The sequence below is a fragment of the Aedes albopictus genome, chromosome 2 (genome assembly GCF_035046485.1).
Source record: "Aedes albopictus strain Foshan chromosome 2, AalbF5, whole genome shotgun sequence".
NCBI classification, from domain to species: Eukaryota; Metazoa; Arthropoda; class Insecta; order Diptera; family Culicidae; genus Aedes; species Aedes albopictus.
Window position 1 is genome coordinate 280,328,525 of NC_085137.1, and position 23,303 is coordinate 280,351,827.

Genomic DNA, 23,303 nt, shown 5'->3' on the forward strand with positions numbered 1-23,303 from the left:
CGATGATCCAGGCAGACGAGCCAGCATCTTCAGCCAGCGTGAAAGCAACCTGCTTCTCACCAGCTTGGGCGGTCTTCGCTTTTGCGCCCTCTTTCTTCGAGCACTCCGCATTCTGCGACGCGAGAAACTTCCTGCAGTTCCGGCGCAGGTGGCCCGGCAGCTTGCAAAAGTGGCACGTTCCCGTTTCTTTCGTCTTCTTCCCTTCCGAGGAGCGCATCGCCTTCTCCGTTTTGCTGGAGGAACCTTCCCTCTCCATGCGCCTGAGGTACTCGTCCATCAGTTTGGACTTGACTACGTCCATGGAAATATCGTCATCTGGCCGACCATCGAGTGCCGAGACGATTCCGTCGAACGACGGCGGCAGGCTTCGCAAGATCATACAGATCTTTGTGTCCTTGTCAAGTTCTGTGCCCGCGGCTCCAAGTCGGTCGAACAACTCGTCGATTTCGCACAGGTGTCGCTCCAGATCCCCGCGCTCTGGGAGATTCATCGCGCACAATTTCTTCAGCAGCGAAACGCGCACAGACCGACTTGTTTTCTGGTGGTACGATTTGAGCGAGTCATACACCTCACGCGCGGAAACACTATTCTTCACCAGCGGGAGCTGGCTGTCTTCTAACAAGAGCACAATGGTCGCTTTAGCTTTTCGATCGGCAACCTTCCACCGAGCGAACTCGATCTGTTCATCGTCTTCCGGAGGATCGTCTTCAATTACGTACCAAAGATCCTCGCGACACAAAAGCATTTCTACGCGCACTTTCCAGCTCTGCCAGTTCTGTCCGTTTAACTTTGGAATAGAGAATCTGGCATCGACCATTTTCACCACCGTTCACAGTCACTTGGCAAATCGAAACACAAAATGTTTTGTTTATCGGCGCCGCACTCTAATCGTTCACCAATCTTCCAACCGATCGACGGTGGGGACCACAACACCGTTCACCGAGTCACTAACACACTCGCAGCCGGCGCCCGGCAGTGTCTTCACGAGTCTTTTCCTCTTGTCTCTTTTCGCACGCACAACGGAACAATGGCGGCTCGGCCAGCCAAATCGTTTTTCGATCACATTCTTCGAAATCCGCGGCGACCGCGTCCTTGGGCCAATAACCTGATGGCAGAATCAGGCAGCAGTGGAACGGAAGAAACACCGGGAATTCGGAATCAGCGAAAGAAGACTTAACTCGCGGGATTACTCTACGAAACGGGTTTAATTCGGGATAAATGTAGAATACAATGCACGCGGTATGCGAACGGTTTTATTGCTGACTGCACCCCAAATTGGACTGACACAATAGTGTGCACACACCTTCAAAGTGTGATTACAGCGCAGGGATACGTCGGATCGAATTGAGGTCTTCGGTGCACTTATTCCTTGTAAATGGAAGAATAAGTGCACCGAATGTGCACTTTTATCACACTTTTTAGGCGTACCAAAAAAAGTGTGATAGTCCAATTTGAGATGTAGTCTACAATACAAGTGAGCAATGAATAGAAAGAATGCAAAAACGTACCAGATGTGTTGCTGTCATCAGCTCTCGGTCCACCAGTAGGGGTGGGCAATGTGGAGTAACATTTGAAAAGGTCTTACCATTGCATTGCACCTCCACATCTCATACACAAATTGTACCGAGCACACCATGCTAGCTTAAAATCATGCCGTGAATGTAAAAATATTCACTATTTTGGAAATGCTTCATCACGTACACTACGACTTGAAGCTCGTCGTGGCATAAACCCAGGAGCAAACTCCCACCAAGCGACGTAATAGGTCTAACGATATAGTTTCTTGTTGAGAAAACTGATAGCATCGTTCAATTCAAGTCTTTTCGTATCTCGGATTTAGAATCTGGAATCACCTGGAAACTAACTCCACCACATTCAATTTTTGTGAGGCCTCTACCGCACTGAAAATTAATAAGCAAACATCTGTGATTTAAACCTAAATTCGAGTAATGGAAGACTTTCACAACTGTTTGGCTTTATTGGGGTTCTATGAAAACCCATCGATTATGTCATCTAAAAGTTTAATAGACCACTAGATGCGTCCCACAAAGCTCTAAAAGTGCTGTCATACAACTGATCAATCGAATAGTTTATCTGATTTATCAATTTACCAGTTCTTTCCGTTTTCTATTAAGATGGCTATACTACAGTGAATATCGAAATCCAAATATGTCACGGTACGTATTATGGCGCCAGCACCAAGCTGAATAGCGACATTTTGACTAGCGACACTTTTTTTTTGTACCGTGTGGAGTGCGCTGTGTGCGTTCAATGATGCACTATCGAATATGTCGCTTCCGATGTATGTTGTAAACAACTCAGTATTAGCAAAAATATTTTTGTGAAAAAATATTATATGACTTCCAACCAAATCCACAATAGCAGATCTCAGTGAGCCCTACTATCAAATGGTCTTGAACTTATCTTCAATGAAAATTTCCGTACCCCATTCGGTATTGTCAAGTCAAGAGCCTTCAATGGTTCACCGTAACGGTTGTAATGCTTCATAAATTAAGGCTCGAATATTAGGTAACGTGACGATTCTGAACCGGTTTATGCATATAGAACTGATAAAATAGGTAGGTCGAGGATTACGCAATGCGCTCTACAACACAATAACTTTGTCAGACACAAATCTGGTTTCAGGAATAAGTGGGATACGTGAACAAGATTTTAAAAAACCTCCTTTCATAACAGTGCACTCGCAAACACTGATTCTACGAAAACCTTCGTAATAAAAGCTGATAGCTCTGACCTCGTGATAAACTACTTAAAAACAAGTAGAGATAATGCAATTCTAAGCACATTGTTTGGCTCTTAAGAATTCTAAAATCATCGGTTTTAGTAGAATAGTGTATTTTTTTGTTGAAAAAAATTCAATGTTTTTTTTATGTCCCAATTTTTGACATCTTCAGGTCCCTTGAGGGACCACTTAGCCTTGAGATACGAACTTCAAATTTTGACACGATCATTTATTAGCTTGAATGATCATTCTCCACTAACGAACTTATAATATTTCCATTTTTTGCAAAATAAAGGACGGCCTAATGCATATATTCATTATTATTGCTTTGTATCAACGACACTTTACCATTATTGCTGCGTTCGTGTCATAATGCGCTTCCAGCGATCGGTTCCATATTCCTGTTTGGAATCAGAAAACTAAGACAACACATATATTTCGATACTTTCGCTTAACTATCTGTCCAGCTCAATTATTAGAGAAAATCAGTGAATACTACACAAAACAGATCAGGGTATCCAAGTAATCATCATTACAAAATGGAATGGCATCTCTAACCACATAATGAGCGTGAGAGCCTTCAACGTCCCTTCAGCAACATACAATTCAAAAAATTTCATTCTCTGCTAGGATTACAGGCTCATTCAGTAACATACGTTGGTTTCATCTGTTCCGAAATATCGCTGTTTTGCCATTCAAGTTATTATGTGTAATGGGTTCAGTGAAAGGAATGTCTTAATTTCTTCCTAAGCAGCTTTTCTTTCTATAACAATAACATCTGCTATTGATACAATGCCGATTCGATCGTTATGGCCTCGCTAGATGGGCTTTCTCGATGGTTGGATGTTCGCTGGTTGTGCAAGTATGTGAGTGCTTCGTAACGTACTTTTCGTCACTTGCGTCTAGAGCATTTTGATCAGTCGTCAGTTGCCCCAACGAAAGAACACGATTCGCTAATCGGGGCGCAATCATGACCCAAAAGTGAATACAGGCTGTATTGCCATTTTCTTTTCTTTGCGAACGTCCCAACTGAGACAGAGCCTGCTTCTGAGCTTAGTGGTCTATAAACACGTTCACAGTTGCCCAGGTAACCACTAAGCACTGCTGTTAGCACCAAAAAGGCCATCCAACAGCGTTTAAGTGCCAATAAGCTCTACAAAAGGTTTTCAAATGCTTATAGGCCCTGAAAACCGTTAGCACTGAAGTAGGCCGTATATGGGTATATAACGCTATCTTAGAGGGCTTTCAAGCCCTGTGCCTATAAGCTGAATGCCACGGCTGTCAGTGCCAGGGTCGTGCAATTTCGAAAGGAAAACATGACGTACGACGACTGTAGCAAATCGTTTCCCATGCGAACGGACTGCTGTGATGCTTCATCTCTCACCCAGCAACACACTCGTTCGTTGCTGCTACAGAAACAAGTGTGTATGAAACATGGGATGATACACTTGGATTTTCGTTTCATTTATGAGTCATTGAAATACTTCAACATGTAAAAACAACTATTTAAACCACATTTTTAAATAGTGGAGCACGCCAATAGAATGATAATTATGTTTTATGAAAGAGGATAACAAATTCGACCACTTAAATCCAATTAACCGGCGCCTGTAACCATTGAGAGACTAGCGCGCACCAGTGAGACACTAATGCTCTGACGGGTGAAGCACAAGCAATGCGACCGGGTGGGAGACTACCGAGTGCTACGATGAGTGGAAAAGTTTTTTTTTAACGACCGAGTCATTCGAAAAATGTATGAAACACTTGAAGTGACTCATTCAAATGTTGCATGAAAGTGTATCATTGAAACGAAATTGTACGCCCCTGGTCAGTGCTGTTGAACGGCTTGTCGTACCTGACATTTATATCAGTCAAAACAAATTTCAACCAAAATAGAACTGAACGACGGATGTCCTTGAGAAACAGCAGAGATGTTTGGAATAAAAACGATTTAACAGGAGCAGCATTCAGTGGATCCTGGAAGTTAATTGTTCCACCGAGGATTTTTCAAAAGATCCTGCTTGATTGAACCATGGTAGCTGTTACCTGGAGGATGTGTTTTTGTTTAGAATTATGGTCGATCGTTTTCAACTTCCCCTGTTTCACATTAGGTGATTTTTCTCCGAGTTTTTCTCCTCAATTTTAACGCCACATACTTTTCTTCTTCAATATCAAGAAGCTCCACAACAACATCCATTCATCCCCATTAGATAGAACCGATGGTAGAACGCGGTAGAACGGATCCCATCTCGCCACCACCCATCCTCCCTATGACCCCACACAACCGAACAACATTTTCCCAATCTCCAGCGCAGCTCTAACAACATCGTCATGGCCATCCGATCTTTCGGATTGGATTAGCTTTCTGGACTCGTGCTTTCGTACGGAATTGTTTCTTACTGGTTCCTGTAAAAATTAATGCAGCCGATATTTGCATTTGCTTAAATACGGTTCTTAGCAACCAAAATCCAAGGTGCATCGGTGGATCAGATGGGAAGCGTAGCGAGATTAGACAGAGATTAGCAGAGGACCTCGAGGACTTCATCTGGAATCTACATCAAGCAGCAGAAAGCACAAAAAAATCAGTTGAAATAAAAGCACAAACGGCAAGAAAAGGACAGCAGACAAACGGATATTTTTTTTTCTTTTTTCCTTGTCCCTATGTTTGACAGCTCTCCCTTCAGAGACTCGGAACGGATTTTTTTTTGAACTGGCCGTATATCAGCCGAATAATTCGCCAAAAGTGGCATTTGAGCAGCTTTATTGGAGGATATAGTACCTATCAGCTTTGTTACCCTGGTTCTATATTCGACTATAGAACCGATTTGATGTCATTTTCAGGGCTTAATGGTTACTTGGCCAAAAACTAATTTCGTTTTTTGTGCTTCGATATAACGTACATTTGGCTTCGATATAACGTACACTAATTTTTTTCCCAAATTGCGCTAATATTGGGTAACAAGGCTAAAGCTGCAAAACAGCATTGAATTAAGTGATTTTGTAAGGAGAGGCTTTCAGTAAAGAGCGGCGCAGTAGGTTATAACACGCGGAACGGGGAACTACCGAGGACCAGCGAGAGACAAAGAAAAACACTTGTGATTGTTACGAGTTCTAACAGCGAATGAGCTTTATTGAAAAACAATAACATAAAGGTGCGCCGATGCGCATGACGTTTATAATCAATGTATTATATCAAGAGGTACAACGAAGGGTGATTGGTTGTGTGTGTGTTTGAGTATGCACTCTTATTACCCCCCGTCAACCCAATAACCCGAGCATGTTTCGCAGCTTCTCAAATTGGATTCGTGGTAACCCCTTGGTCATGACGTCTGCTACTTGATCCTCTGATGGCACGTACAACAGGCGAACAGTTCCAGCATTTATCTCGTTCTTCACGAAGTGAAAACGCACATCTACGTGTTTCATCCGCCTCGTTGGTTTATCACTCTCCGCTACACGAATGCACGCCTGGTTATCTTCGTGTATTATCGTTGGATCAGCAACACGTTGTCCGAGATCACGCAGCAAACCTCGTAGCCAGATCGCTTCAGTGACCGCCATGGTTAGCGAAGCGTATTCAGCTTCTGCTGACGATAACGCCACAGACACCTGCTTTCTTGTACACCACGACACAGTAGCCCCTCGGACCTTGAAAACATATCCTGATAGAGACTTGCGGTCGAAGATATCTCCCGCCCAATCGGCGTCGGCGAATCCTTCCAGGAGCGTTGCGTCCTGGTCCCGGCGGTAAACCAGCTTCATGTCGAGAGTACCTTGGATATATCGTAGAACACGTTTGAGGTGGGAGTAGTGTTCATCGGTAGCGCAGCTCTGGAATCCGCTGAAGTAGTTCACGGCCATGCACAAATCGGGTCTCGAAGTGATAGTAACGTACATTAAGCACCCAACAAGTTCTCTGTACGGGTGTTGAGTGAACTTCTTCGTATCAGTACATTTTTCCAGCCTTAGACCAGCAGCCAACGGTGTTTGAACGGGCTTGCAATCGTTCATTCCAAATCGGTTCAAGAGGTTCTTAAGGTATAGCTTTTGGCCGATTTTCAACTCACCGTCCTTCTTGTTTCGTTCAATTGTCAATCCCAAAAACGTGCTGACTTCCTTAAGATCCGTCATTTCAAATTCTTTGCCCAATTTCTCTTTGACTTTGACAAGGACATCGAGTGAATGACATGCAATAAGCATATCATCAACGTAAATAATAAGGATGACGGTCTCATTCTGGATTTTGGCGACGTACAAGCACGTATCGGCATCACTGCGCTTGAATCCCAAACCGACGACGAAATCGTGGAATCTAGCGTTCCACGCCCTTGAGGCCTGTTTGAGGCCGTACAACGATTTGTGCAACTTGGCCACACGTGAACCAGCCCCAAATTCGTCCGGCAAACGCATATAGATGTCTTCTTGAATGGTCCCGTTAAGGAAAGCCGTCTTCACATCTAGTTGGTGAAGATGCATTCCGTTGTAGTTCACGATAGCCAGGAGAGCCCGCAGGGTAGTAAGTTTAGCAACGGGGGAGTAGGTATCCTCATAGTCGAGCCCTTTCCGTTGTGAGAACCCCCTCGCTACCAAACGGGCTTTATACCGGTCGATCTCACCGGACTCGTTCCTCTTTATTTTAAAAACCCATTTACTGTCTATCGAGTTCCTACCTTTTGGCATCGGTGTGAGCGTCCAGGTTCCGTTCCTTACCAATGCCTCCATTTCCTCAGCAATGGCTGCCTGCCACTGCGGCCAGTCGCTGCGCTGCTTCAAGCCCTCCACCGTGGTCGGCAGATTCTCGACAAAATCCTCAGCACACATCGCCAAGCCGCACGTCATTCCGTAACAGTCGAACCACGCCGGCTCTCGACGTGCACGACCACTGCGCCTGACTGTAGCCAGCTGCTCCTCAGCGTCTTCGTCAGCCGAGTCTGAATCTTCACCATTGCGAGTTTCACCGTTTGCTTCTTCTTCCGGAACCACTGATTGTTCTTTCAGTCCATCAATCACTAGGTCTACCGTCTTCGGAACATCCACTATCACTTCGGATTGTTTTCCGAATAACAAGTTTTCATCAAATACAACGTCTCGTCCACTAACAATCTTCCGTTTCTCACAGTCCCAAAGACGGTAGCCATTCACCGTATAGCCGACATGAAACAGCTTTTTACACTTGGCGTCCAGTTTCGATCTCAGTTCCTTTGGAATGTGAAGGTACGCGGCACTACCAAACACTCTCAGTTTCTTCACGTCCGGCTTTCTGCCGTACCACAACTCAAAAGGAGTTTTCTTCTCTTCCACCGCCGATGTTGGGCACCGATTCGTGAGGTACGCGGCTGTGCACACCGCTTCTCCCCACATATCCTTCTCGAATCCGCTCTCCGCCAGCAAAGCACGAGCCCGCTCCATCAATGTGCGGTTCATCCGCTCCGATACGCCATTTTGCTGGGGCGTGTATGGCACCGTAAACTCCATGGTAATACCTTTCTTCCGGCAGAACTCGCGCATCGCATCGTTCGCGTATTCGCCGCCGTTATCCGTTCGAAGCCGAGCAATTCGAGTACCGAACCGAGCCGTAACCAAGGCCTCGTAATCGCGGAACCGTTCGAACACTTGGTCTTTCGTCTCCAGCAGAAATATTACCGTGAAGTGCGAATAATCGTCTATAAACGAAACCACGAACCTTTTACCGTCCCACGTCACTGGCTTAATTGGACCGCAAACGTCACTGTGAATCAGTTCCAGTGGCCGCGATGATCGCCTCTCGTCACTCAGCGTAAATGGCAACTGAACGATCTTCCCCGATAAGCACGGCTCACAAACCACCACTTCATCGTTTATCTTCTTCAATTCTAGACCGTTCACCATTTCGTGCTTTGCTAGTTCATGAAGACTATCGCAACCCACATGTCCGTATCTCTGATGCCACAATAACGCACTACGTGAAACTTTTCCGGACACTAAAGCACTGCCCTTCTCACTACGCTTGCAATAAATGTCCAGTTCATACAACTTTCCTTTAAGCCAGCCGACCGCGGAAACGACACCATTCTTCACGATTTCTGCTTTTTCACCGTCAAAACAAACTTTCCATCCGGCCTTCGCGACGCGTTTCACAGAAAAGAGGTTACAGCTCAATCCCGGCAAGTAAAGCACATTTTTCGCCACGCACTCTTTCGTCACGCCGCCGACGACCGCATACAACGAAACGTCACCGCAGTATTCAGCTCGAAGCTTTTGTCCGTTGGCCACCACAATCTCCACTGGCGTTTCCAGCCGCCGCAACGTCGAAAAACAATCCGCATCCTTTAGCATGTGGTCGGTGGCACCCGAATCGATAAACCACCCCACTTTCACTAGTTCACCACTCTCCGCCGACAGGAACGCGATCTCCGGCTGCTCGTCACCAACACCAACATGAGCTTTTTGTTTGCTCGCTTCGTTCTTCGGCTTCGCACTGCTCGAATCACCCGATTTCACTTTTCGGCAGTCGGCCTTCTTGTGGCCGAGCTTCCCACACAAAAAGCACTTGATCTTCTTCGCATACTTGCTCGATGCCATGGCAACGCCGTCGTGGCCGCCACTCATTTCACCACTACACTCGAGATTTCGCTTTTTCATATCCACGTCCAAAAGCCTACGTTTGACAAAGTCCATCGTGACTCCGCCCGGAAGAGTTTCGATTGTCGTTACAACCGGGTCGAACGACGGCGGCAGTGTCAATAAAAGATGACACACCGCATCCGACTCCTCGACATTTGCCCCACTTCCCTTTAGCTCACGGATCAACTTATCAAAATTCACTAGGTGCTCCGCCATCGTCTTGCCCGCCCCCTCCACATAGCGCAACGTGAGGAGCTGCTTCCTGACGTACAGCTGCCCGGCGACACCTTTTCGCTCGAAAACGTTTTTCAACGTTTCCCAAATCTGCTTTGGCGTTTGACACTCTTTAATTAGCTCGAGCTGGCTATCTCCGATCGCTTGCACAATGATCGATTTACACTTTTTGTCTTTCACTTTTCGCTCCAAGATCTTCTTCTTCTTTTCCGCGCGCGCTTCCGCCGTTTCATCGGCCACATCGCGATACTCGTCGATATCGTCCACTTCCCGTTCAAGACAGTCCAACAAATCGTGCATATCCAGCACGGTCTCGAGGCGAAACTTCCAGTTATGGAAGCCCTCTCCGTCGAATGCCACGATTTTATTTTTGTCTTCCATTTCTGGACACTGGGCACATAACCTAAAGAGCGGCGCAGTAGGTTATAACACGCGGAACGGGGAACTACCGAGGACCAGCGAGAGACAAAGAAAAACACTTGTGATTGTTACGAGTTCTAACAGCGAATGAGCTTTATTGAAAAACAATAACATAAAGGTGCGCCGATGCGCATGACGTTTATAATCAATGTATTATTATGCGTTGCGCGAAAATTTGTACGCGCAAGCGCCCATACACCTCCGCCTGTAAGAAAAATCATTTCGGTGTTTTCGGCGCAGTATTCCTTGGCCAATTCGCGCACTTATTGTAGAAGACACCATAACGATTAAACATACCAGCGGAGGTCTATTAGCGATTTTGCACCTTTTTCGCTCTCTATTTTCTTGCAACGGGTAATATATCAAGAGGTACAACGAAGGGTGATTGGTTGTGTGTGTGTTTGAGTATGCACTCTTATTATTCAGCCCTTACCTGCTGTTACCCGGCAGGGCGGCCTAAAGCAGGGTACCTCCACTAAATTCTGGATTTCGGATGGAATTTAATGAAAAAATAAATAATTGTGCAATTTTAAATACTTATATTCTAATCTAACCTGAAGTGCGTTTTACCCCGTTCTCCTCTTTGCACTTATCGTTGCTGATGCTCGTTGGGGCCCTTGCTGCAGTTGTGGTGGTCGGCGTGGTGGTCGCTTTCTGCTCCCGCACGGATTATGCGGAGCTTCTTCTTCTTCTTCTTTCTTCTTCCACTTTTCTTCTTTGGGCTCACTTTAGGACTACCGAAGTAGTCGTCTTTGACGATTAGCTAGGGGGATCGGACCCCCCCTAGCGACGGTGGTGATAAATCACCGGACAAGCTACTCGCCGTCCGCGAGGGCCCATATAGCCGAGGCGGTAAACGCACGGGTATTCAGCATGACCATGCTGAGGGTGACGGGTTCGATTCCCGGTCGGTCCAGGATCTTTTCGTAAAGGAAATTTCCTTGACTTCCTTGGGCATAGAGTATCTTCGTGCCTGCCACACGATATACACATGCAAAATGGTCATTGGCAGAGGAAGCTCTCAGTTAATAACTGTGGAAGTGCTCATAGAACACTAAGCTGAGAAGCAGGCTTTGTCCCAGTGAGGACGTTACGCCAAGAAGAGGAGAGAGAGAGGAAGCTACTCGCCGTAGCAGGTCCCGGTAGAAACCTCAGTTTACTACCGCAGGCAGTACGCCCCTTTGTACTGTCCTGCCTTCGTTCTCCTTGGCTATTAGCTACACGGGCGAGACAAAGCTCTATTGACTGAGCCCGTGTAGCGAGAACGGTGGGATTTTGGACGCTTTGCGAACCGCAACGCAATGGCGGTGGTCCTCACCCTAGTACAGCACTATCACAAGCACTACACTTTTCTATGCCAGAACCACGGGCCGGCACAAATAATCGGGGAACAAATGTTCACTAAGTTCATTCCCGACGAGGCTAGGAACAACCATCTAGCCAACGGACAACGCGAAAACGGCACTAATTAATTGTTCCGGCACGTCTTTCGCGGAGTTAAAAATGTTGCGTCCGTCGCGATTCGTGGTTCGACACTTTCTTTCGATCCAAACAAAAAACACCACACACCGCACACGATTGTTTCTGCTGCTTGTTGCTGCTGATGTGTGCCTTGGAGTGGGGGAGCTTGGGGGTCAAATGCCTCACCGGTACAAAATACATACGATTTTATTTCCCTAAATTAACAAAACTAATTTCAAATAAAAAATCATAAAAAAACAAACAAATTAAAATGTTGCAAAACACAGTGGTGTACATAAATGTAGTACAAAATTGTAACCGCGGGTTACAATTTCCTTGTTTATCTGAGGGTTATTCCTGGGAAAAATAAAAATTTTGAATGTTGTACGTTATATCGAAACAAAATGTAGGTACGTTATATCGAATTCACTATATCGAGGGTACGCTATATCGAGGGTGCGTTATATCGAAGAATACCTATATTATGTATGACGGAGTGTTAAGACTTGAACTACCCGGAGGAGTCGAGATCGTCGGTTTCGCGGATGGCGTCGTCCTTTCGATAACCGGTGAGACCCTGGAAGAAGTAGAGATGCTGACGGCGGAGACGATCGGTTCCCATGAGGCCTCTATTCTTCATAGAGAGATCAAAATCCACAGAAGAGCTGTGTGTTTATTTTTGAATTGTTCAAATATGTAGTGTAATTTCTTCATAGTTTTTCTTTCAAATCTATATATCTCTATATATTGCAGACTACATCACAAATTGGACTATCACACTTTTTTGAAACGCATAAAAAGTGTGATAAAAGTGCACATTTGCCTCGGATCGTCTCGACGTCTTCGGTGCACTTATTCCTCTATTTACAAGGAATAAGTGCACCGAAGACCTCAACTCGATCCGACGTAGCCCTGCGCTGCAATCACACTTTGAAGGTGTGTGCACACTATTGTGTCAGTCCAATTTGGGGTGCAGTCAGCAATATATTGACTGGTTTGCTGAATATGATACACCGCGCGGCCTTTGTAATGTTCCAAACGCGCATTTGCACGAAATTCCACGCGGCAAATCCTCTTGGAAAGGAACAACCGCACTTGAGGAAACGCCGCAATGTTATGCTTAAAAGTAAAAGTAAAAGTAGCAAACAGTGCTATAGAGTAAAAGTCGAGCAAAAAACGCGGCTGTTCCTTTCCTCAGGGATTTGCCGCGTGTAGTTTTGGGCAAATGCGCTAATATAAAAATACAGTGGCATACGTGCATAGCTCACGAACGGAACACCCAATCCAGGTCGTTTTTTTTTGTTCTGTTAGTTTTCACTCAAGGAAGGTTTAGGAGCCAAAAAACATTGAGAAATAGAAAATTTTTGGAAATCGATTTTTTGTACGTTTTGCTTGAACTTGAAACGTCAAAAACGTAGTAGGCAAGACAAAGTTTGCCGGGTAAAGCTAGTAAAATATAATTTCAATTCCTTTTATTTTAAATCTGCAACAAATAAAGTACCCATATACAACTACTTTTTGTTACTACGAATATATGATCCAGGAAGCGATAACCTTTTGTTAAGTTTCTTAGATTTTGGGGTCCTTTGAGCATCTGCATCATCGTGTGTTCCCGGTAGATCAGTTGATTCTGGCAATGACTTACGCTTCTTCAATTTCTTCTCTGATGGTTCCATTTTTTTGTTAGACATCTTGGGTGCATCGATCTGCTTCGGGGTAGCAGTGGCTTTCTTCGTAACCGGTGTAGCTGATGTGCTGTCGTCAACCGGAGTCTTTACTTGTTTTTTATTTTTTGCGGATTTTATGTTAGGTGTTTTGGAGACTTCTTCCGGTTTAATAGTTACAGTTGGTTTTGCTGGCGTGCCATTGCTAACGGGAAGTTTGTCTTGCTTTTTATTTTTCGATGGTTTTTCGAAAACTTTCACTACATGATGCGGATCCTCCCGCTGTTTCTTACGCTTCTCAATTACATCCTTGTAGAACCAATCACGTTTGTCGATCTTTTTCGGTAAATCTGTTTCTTCTGGTTCTTGATTCTCCTCGCCAACTTCTTCTTCATCAGTATCCTCCTTCTTGGAGCTTGGAATGGCATCTGAAAATTTCTGCAATTTGGCCACGAAGAATCCATCCATATTGTAAGTGTGTGGATAAAATCGGCGAGTCAGTTTCATTGAGGGGTGATACTTTTGACCAGCAAAGTTTACAAACCCTTCATTGCCGAAATCCAAACCAGTAGGAACGAGCCGAACATTTCGCTTGCGGAGGGCATAATTTACAACCCATTCGTTTTCTTGCGGTAGAATAGAACACGTAGAATACACCAAATATCCTCCTGTTTCGGAATTGGCGCTCAGGCAATCAATAGCAGTCAGAAGCAATTTACGCTGAAGATTATAACAACGCTGTATGTCGACTTCCGTTTTTGTTGTCTTCACACTGGGATCTTTAGAAATAACCCCGGAACCTGTGCAAGGCGCGTCCAGCAGCACTCGATCGAATCCTGTCATAACATTCTGATATTTAGTACCATCAATACTTGTAACAATGGCGTTCTGAATTCCCAGTCGATGGAAGTTGCCAACCACAGCTTGAAGACGATCTTTGTTCACGTCGTTTGCGAACAAAACTCCCGTGTTCTTCATCAACGCAGCGATATGCGAACTTTTCCCACCAGGGGCTGCACACATATCCAAAATCCGTTCGTTCTCTTCTGGGCCCAGGGCAATTACTGGCAACATGCTAGACGCTCCTTGAATCATGTAGTGACCGGCAAGATACTCAGGAGTTGCTCCCAATGGAACCTGGAAAAGAATACACATCGCTTATTAATTGAAGTGACACGTGCTCGTAGATAATTTGTCGCACATTGACATTGTTTTAAAATAATTTAAAGTCAATTGAATACCGTCAAACGGGGTGACTTGCAACACTTTTCAGCTTCAATTAACAAAAAAAATGTTGATTAAACTCAATTTTAAAATTCAAACTATTTGTAATAGTTTTAATAGCCGGCCCCTCTATAAAATAGAGTGAACAAGTTATAGATTGATTTATTTTTTCATGTTGAAAAAGCCAAATAAGGTCGTTTTTGATACAAGACGTCGTGTGGGGTGACTTGAAACACCCAATGTAAATCCCTTGTGGGAACCGGATACGGGGCCGAGTAAAACACAACGCGATTACTAGAAATATATCTTATTTATTCACGAACCGAATTCACGTGTACTTTGTTGTTGTTCGTACTTGTTTCTACTGTCAAGGGGTTCTCAATGATGATAGGGTGGCACAGAACGGCGCCGCCACAGATGCCCCCCCAGTTACACCAGGAACCGGACGCGATGGCCTGATGGTGTAACTACGGAGCGATTGTCCTCCTTAGGATGGTCCGAAATGTTGGTGTCGCATAGGAATGCTGGTTTGATACGATCAATTGAAATGGTTTGCTTTCTGCCTGATACAGAAATGTCGAAGAACTTGTCGTTCCTTTGGAGCACTTCATAAGGTCCTTCGTATGGCTGCTGGAGAGGCTTCTTCACTGAATCGATACGAATGAAAACATGAGTGCAATCTTTCAGCTTCGGATGCACAAAAACTTTTGGCTTGGAATGATGAATCACCTTCGGCGCGTTCAGATCACAGAAGATTTGATGTAGCGTTTTACACATTTCAGCACGGTCCATGTTTTCAACTGGTCTGTCGTAGAACTCACCAGGAATTCGGAGGGCTTGTCCGTACACCAGTTCTGCAGTTGAGCATTTCAGATCTTCGCGGAATGCTGTTCGAAGACCGAGCAGCACCAGAGGTAAACGATCGTGCCAATTCACCGCATTTGTGCACATGAGTGCGGCCTTGAGTGTGCGATGAAACCGCTCTACGATGCCATTCGCCTGTGGATGGTAGGCAGTCGTGTGAATATGGTGCACCCCCAGCAACCTGGTTAATTCTCGAAATAGATCCGATTCGAATTGTCGTCCTTGATCGCTTGTCAGAGTTTCAGGAGTGCCGAAACGGGCTATCCATCCAGAATACAATGCCATCGCAACCGTTGGAGCCGTCATGTCGCTGAGTGGAATTGCTTCGGGCCAGCGTGTGAAACGATCGATGATGGTTAGTAGGTAACAACATCCCTTGGAAGGCTGGAGGGGTCCAACGAGGTCAATATGGATATGCCGAAACCGTGCTTTGGGTACACCAAAACCTGTTAATGGTGCCACTGTGTGTCGGTTGATTTTCGAACGTTGGCACTCCTGACAAGTCTTCACGAAGTGGTTGATGTCTTTATTCATGGATGGCCAGACGAACCGATTGGAGACGAGCCACCTAGTCGCACGTGCTCCTGGATGTGCCATCCCGTGTAATTGTGCCATAACGTTCGTTCGATAACTTTCTGGAAGGTAAGGACGGATACAGTTATCAACCGAGACATCACAGTAGATAGGCATGGAAACATTTGGAAATCGACAGAGTTCAAACTTAAGTGAGCTTGACTTCGATGAGAGCAATTTCTTCAACTGGACGTCATCTTTTTGGTCCTTTGCAATTGCATTGAAATCCAGTACAGTGGCAACTGCATTCACTCTGGACAAAGCATCGGCTACTGTGTTATTTTTGCCACTAATGTGCTAAATATCGGTGGTAAACTCGGAAATGTAACGAAGATAACGATCTTCGTGAGGCAATCGACTATTTGGATCTGTAGTGAGAGCATAGGTGAGCGGTAGGTGGTCGGTGAAGATCGTGAACCGGCGTCCTTCAAGGAAATGTCTGAAGTAACCTACAGCCAACTTTGTTGCCGTCAGTTCTCTGCCGAACGTGGAGTAGTTGCGTTGACTTGCCGAAAACTTTTGAGAGAAGAAACCAAGGGGTTTCCACTCGCCGTCAATCAACTGCTGTAGAACAGCTCCAGCGGCAAAATTTGAAGCATCAACCATCACCGCTAATGGTTTTGTAGCATCCGGGTAGAACAAAAGCACCGCCTCCGCAAGACACTGTTTGCACTTCTCAAATGACCGTTGTGTATCCTCGTCCCATACAATTTTCCTCGAGTCGTTGTTCCGATTATCTGGAATAAGTTTTCGAAGGGCTTCTTGAGACTCAACTGCATGCGGAATAAATCGTTTGTACACATTTATCAATGCGAGGAATCGTCGCAGGTCCTTGACCGTCGTTGGTGTAGTGAAATTGACTACAGCCTCAACGCGTGATGGTAATGGTCGAATTCCCTCCTTGTTTACAAGATATCCGAGAAATTCTACCTGTGACGCAAAAAATGTGCACTTTTCTACGTTGACGACGAGGCCATTTTCCCTAAGACGTTCTAGGACGATTTGCAAATGTTTGCGGTGCTCTTCTTCGTTTGACGATGCGACACATATATCGTCGATGAAGACAACGACGAATGGCAAATCTCCGAAAAGCTTGTTCATAAACCGTTGGAATGTTTGACTTGCGTTGCAAAGTCCAAATGGCATTCGAAGGAATTCGAACAAACCAAACGGTGTTATGACTGCTGTCTTCGGAACGTCCGCTTCCTCAACTGGTATATTGTAGTAGGCCCTGTGTTGCGAACAGATAGTGGTACGTTTGGTGCTTGGTGAAACCGGCAACACTGAAGCAAGGTTGCGAACTGCAAGCGCTGGCGCTACCTATAAACAATCGATTAGGCAGTGTTGTTCAATCAGTGAGCCCGGTAGGAACTGCACTGCGGTTAGGAGACCTGTCTGTCTCGTGAAGGAATACTAGATTGTAAGTTTTGAATGAAATGTAATTTAATTTAATGTAATAAAACTAGGTAAATTTGCAGTATTGAAGCTGCGTGAAATAATGCTGCTATCGATATGGTGTTCTGGTTCCGAGCGCGACTGACTTCCTAACACCCTGACAAAATCGAGTGTTGTGAAGATTGTCTTACCTCGAAATCTGTTGAGCAGATCGTGGACGTGTGGAACCGGGTACCCATCTGGAACGGTGACTTTATTCAGCCGACGGTAGTCTCCAACGAACAGCCATTCCCCGTTCTTCTTTGGCACGCAGTGAAGCCCTGTGCAGCTCTTTCTCGTTCAGGTTGCATTCGACGAGCCTTCGATGCAACTGGCGGGCCGGTCGTAACGATATGATGGGTCACATCGTGCTTCACTTCATGTCGAATCGATGATGGAACTAGTATCTCACGATAATCATTCAAGAGATCGCTGTGCGGATGCTGACAATCCACAGCTTTGACGCCGTGTATGACAGTCGCCACTAGACTGCCGCTGGTTCGAAGTTTGGTTGTACCGTCGATGAGCTGCCGTTGCCTCAAGTCCACCAGTAGTCCGAAGTGTGCAAGAAGATCAGCACCGATGATAGCTCCGCTTACATCAGCAACGATGAAACGCCACGTGAAGCGGCGGCGGAGTCCGAGGTCGACTGAGATGAATTTGCTAACATAGGTGTTGATTTTAGTCCCGTTGGCAGCATGCAATGAGAAGGGAACGGTTCCTCTTTGCTTGTCGCTTCTTGATGCAGGAATAATTGAAACGTCTGAGCCCGTGTCGATAAGAAATCTGGTGCCGCTGGTTTTGTCGAATATAACAAAGCGTCGACTTCCGCTATCACCGCCTACCTGTGCCGACTCAGGAAGGCGCGAACCTAGTTTTTTTGGCGATTGAAGCTGCACGGTGTTCGGCAACGCTCGGCGCGACCACCGTATTTGCGGTGATACCAGCAGATCGTTTCATCTGCATTTCCTGGTCTGGACGACGAACGACTTCGGGACCGACTAGGCCTGGCCTTATACCGACGAATTTCAGCCGTTAGCGCTTCGATTTCTCCTTTGAGGCTGCTGTAATCGAGTGCCGAAGCTCCGGTCGTTGGAATAGAACAGCTGGCAACGTTTGTTGATGAAGATTCCAACATTCGATCGGCCATTTCGGCCAACTTCACGAGACTGCCATCACTAATGGACAAAACTGTGCGTACGTGACTCGGTATGCGCTGCAGGAACAGTGTTTTCATTATGCTTTCGTCCACGTTCAGGCCGGTAGCGATTTCCTGCATACGGGCGAGGAGATGCGACGGCCGGAGATCGCCTAAATCGCTGGATCCTCGGCTGGATCCCAGCAGCTGCTCAATGCGGGCTTGCGGCGACAATGCAAACCGAGCGATGAGCCGGTCTTTGACTGCTTGTTATTTGTTGATAACCGGCGGCGTATTTACCAGATCGGAAATGTGACAGATGACACTCTGGTCGATCTTGGCGACGATATGCCAGAACTTTGTTTCGTCTTGCGTGATCCGGGCCAAGTGAAACTGGGCTTCCGCCTGCGCGAACCACATGTTGGGGTCATTTTTCCAAAAATCAGGCAGTTTCACAGAAACTGCGGCTGCCAGCTGAGCTCCTGCAGCGACCGTGTCTGCTCCCGTATTTTCACTATTCATTTCGAGGTTAGAATTCGCTGCGCGTTGCAGAACTCTGTTTAACCGGAGTTTTATCGAGGTTCCCGGTACGGAATCGAACGGAAAATCACGTCGGGGTCACCAATTGTGGGAACCGGATACGGGGCCGAGTAAAACACACCCTTTTCAAACACGCAGATATTAATTTTTAGTTTCAAGCATATTTGATAAGTATTCTTGCTACTATTGTGATATCGTTTGGCTGACATACTTATTTTTTGCATTTGTTTTTACATAGGAATTTGAGTTGTGAATTTTTATATGGAAATATTGGGCTCAAAAACACCAAGTTACAAATTGTTAATTTAACATACAGTCATTGCACAATTATGGGTCACTCTGTCACAATTATTAGTCAGTCAGTTCACCATGCAATTCAAATGGAATTGACCCATAATTGTAGGTGACCCATGATTGTGCTATGACTGTACGTTTTAATGTATTTTTCAGTTCATATGATGATCCTTCAGACTTTTGCTGATGAATTATTAGGATTTGCTGTTCTTATTATCTTCTTCTTATTCACTTCTATGATTTGAATACCCTGTCAAGCTGATCTCGTGTTCCTAGATTTAAAATTATACGTCTAATTTTCCACAAACTAACACTTTGCAGTGATTTAATAATTACAATGAATCTTCTGTACCATAAAACGCCTAAAAATAGGCAACTTTTAGAAATTACTTATGTCGAATTCGTTTTTGAACCTGGGTTGGAACTGGATTGGCGGAAAATGTGTAAACAAACAAACGTCAAACAAACTCAAACAAACTTTAGTACAAGCGAAACCGAAGTCGGGTTAGGGTTGAAACTGCGATCTCATCCAGTTCCAACCCAGGTTGGAACTGAATCAAAAACGAAAACGACATTAGAGAACATCGACCGGCTTGAGGACGAACCAGCACAATTGTGTTGGTCCTAATTTGACCCCAAAAAGTGCATAGGTGGATAAAGGTACCGAAGTAAAGAAAGTTTTATTCTAGAGGACGTTAAATTTATAAGAGAAAATTTGAGATAATCATTCTTTTATGGTCCGTCATGAAAGGGATATGTAATTATTATCAACTTTCTTTTGGATTCATGCCAAAAAACTTAACTTGAATTGTTATCAGAACCTTTATTTTTCTACTACTACGGTAAGGTAAAATGTGTAATTATTTTCCGATATAATTTCCTTTTGATATAAGAGTTTTTTTTTGCACAGGTCGAACTGTATACATAGGTTATGACTGATAGATGAGAGTTACATTGAACTATTATACCGATCTTGTTAAAAACAAAATGGTAAAACATAGCATTGTGCTTAATACCGTGTATGTGACCCGCGTACATTGGTGGTCCTCTGAATCATCACTATATCAATCATACTAAGTTCATACTTAAAAGAATCTGTGCGTTAAACGTTGCCTAGAGGTTTGTACAAAGTATCAATAATATTTTCGGCTTGCAGTTTTAGCCGAAACACGGTATTTGAAACACAAAAGGAACCATGCCCTAAAACTGTGTATTGGTACTTCGCACTCACATTTTGTGAATATTTTTAATTGCTTGTTTTTGTAAATATGTGCCAAATTTATTATGCCTAACTTAAGAAGGTTTAATATGCTAATTATTGAATTAGTTACTTAGTTAAAAAAATAATACACTTAGTAAAATATTTGAGTTTTTGTCAAATACACGGTATTAGGAGGCACACGGTATTAGGGCATGGCACGGTACTGTACTAATACGCCTTGTACATCAATAAATCGTTTAAAATTCGGAATACCGTATTCATATCGTTGCCTGAGTAACACATGCTTTTAAACAAGCAGTTTTAAAAAGTGATCGATTTTGCACCGCGAAAAAAGTGCAGGCAAGATTTAGATTTTCTCAGCGAAATACGGCAATATATACGTGTTTCGGTCGAAAAATCAGAATCTGATATATGCTCCATATCAATACTGAACAAACCAGAGCTACTACACTAGTAAACATTTTAATAATTTATTTGCAAAAAAAAAGTTTACGATTTGAGTATGTATTATGTTTTTTTTCACTTCAAAATCTCTTTTCACGCTGTTTGTTGCAATCGAAGAAAAGTAGTCTATATTTATGAATACGGTCGAAAAATCAGAATCTTATATATGTTCCATATCAATACTGAACAAACCAGAGCTACTACACTAGTAAACATTTTAATAATTTATTTGCAAAAAAAAGTTCACGATTTGAGTATGTATTATGTTTTTTTTCCACTTCAAAATCTCTTTTCACGCTGTTTGTTACAATCGAAGAAAAGTAGGGTATGTGTTCCATCAGTAATCTCACGCTCCCATATTCATCCTATTCGAAAACAAGCGATTACGGCACCGATTGATTCCGTTCTTTTTATTTTCATGGGTGCTCACTTCTAACAAAAAATACAAAAATAAGAAACAAAACAAACAGCGCTTCAATCCTTTGTTTTTCGTTTTTGCCAAATGTCCATTATGCTAAATGACCGTTATGCCAAATGTCTTTATGCCAAGTGACCTTATGCCAAACGACCTTATGCCAAATGACTTTATGCCAAATGTCCCGCTCCCAGTAGCAACTATAAGTACTGTCGATTTTCTTTTTATACGATTTTTTAAGGATGTGTGAAAAATTGCCATCCTTTTTAGCCAAAGTTTGTGTGATTCGTCGAGAAATCATATTACTTTTTTACATGGTTTTACAAAATATGAACCAACAACTTTTTTGCACGATATTGTCCGTGAAATGTGAAAATCGGATGCAATAACGAGGATAACTTTATGTAGTCAATCGAGCTTTCTGCAATTCTAACATACCTGCGAAGTATACACCACTAGTCCTTCCTTTGACCATTTTCCGATCGGATCCAGATTAACACCTCGATTGATGAGGGCCTGTGCCAAATCACGACGACGGGTCTTTAGACTGTTGGTTCGAATTGTCAGCGGCCGCTGCACTTCAGAAGCCTCCAAAAATTCAAGCAGTTCGTTCGGGGAAAATAGCTTCATTAAAAGTTGCATGAAGAACTCGTTGTACGAATAGTATATGCATAAGTCTTTACACAACAGTTCCATGTATTCTGACCGGGAGCGGTTGGGATCGCGATTAACGGAAAAATCGGCCAATACTCCGATAACTTCTTTGATGCGCATATGTATATCCTGCAGATTTGAAGGGACATTCTGTTCATCTTCCGGAAACTGAAACTTTTCTTTATTCGCTACTAGGTCTTGCATTTCTGCGTCTGCTAAGCGCTTGTCCTCGGCAAGTTTTTTCTTTAGCTTCTTCCCGGCCTTTTCAATGGGTAACATGGATCCCAACTCTTCGTCGTCTTCCATTGCGACTTCATCTTCGTCACTATCTGCAGCATCCTCATCACTATCGTCCTCATCCGAGTCCATAAAATCTTTCAATTTACCAATTTTAGTGCGTCGTTCTTCTGACTCGTCAGAATCTTCGTCACTGGCTAAAATATCTCGGCCTCGTTTGTTTTCCGTTCCTTCGTAAGAACCGTCATCATCGGAAGAGCCATTGTCATCGGATTCGATTTCTTCATTTTTGCTCTTGTTCGGTAAAGCCTGTTGAATAGCTTTGCTAGTGACTTTTGCATATTTGGCCTTACTTTTCTGCACATCCATCCGGACAGGTAGCTGATTTTGTACTTTATTTTCCTCTTCAGATTCATCATCGCTGTTATATTCCAAGGCTACTTTACGCTCTGTTTCGGCGGCCTTAGCCTTACGTTCCTTGTTCTTAGCTTTTAATTCTTGATTTTTCAGCTTCTGCTGTTGGCGTTTCTTCGCTCGAATCTTTTGACGGTGGGACAATTTCTTCGATTCTTCCACATCTTCTCCATCTGTAAAATGGTATTGTATACCGAAATTTTTTTTTTCATCGGGTTAGTCGGGATCTTTGAAGGTTATGATCAAGTTCAGTTCAAGAAGCACCTAAACATACGTACCTTTGAATATCTTTTTGTCGAAAGTAGGATCTTTTTGTTTTCGGGATTTCCGGCCAGGGCCTTTTTTCGGTACCTCAGCAAAGTTTACTTTTCGACCCATTTTAACCAGTTAAATGCAGAACTAGATGATTTTGCTTCTGAAAATGACAAAACTAACACCGCACGTTTTGCTTCTGAACACTGATCACAAAAACAAGAAGCATGCTCGTTTGTTTTGACGTTTTTAAACACGGTAAAATAATTTTAGATGATATTTATTGCTGACTGCACCAGGGGACCCGCATGCGGCAAGGTAGGCCTACTAGAGTCCCTATAATTAGAGTCTGGCGGACTGTCACTTTCGACCGGAGCCAATCGAGCATGACGTCATAAGGGAACGTTCAAAAATTACGTCCATGATTTGGGGGAGGGGGGGGGTCTAGAAAAGTGTGACAGTACGTGTATAGA

The 23,303-nt window shown here is 44.2% G+C and overlaps 1 protein-coding gene across 1 annotated transcript; it reads right to left on the reverse strand.

The window, feature by feature from the left end:
- Positions 1 to 12,916: 12,916 nt before the first annotated feature.
- Positions 12,917 to 23,129, reverse strand: LOC109415102 (uncharacterized). Its single transcript, XM_019688962.3, has 3 exons — positions 22,857 to 23,129; positions 21,712 to 22,751; positions 12,917 to 14,262 (listed from the first exon to the last, which is right to left on the reverse strand). Exons 1-3 carry the CDS (start codon positions 22,954 to 22,956, stop codon positions 12,973 to 12,975), a joined length of 2,430 nt encoding a protein of 809 aa, XP_019544507.2. The 5' UTR covers positions 22,957 to 23,129; the 3' UTR covers positions 12,917 to 12,972.
- Positions 23,130 to 23,303: the final 174 nt, after the last annotated feature.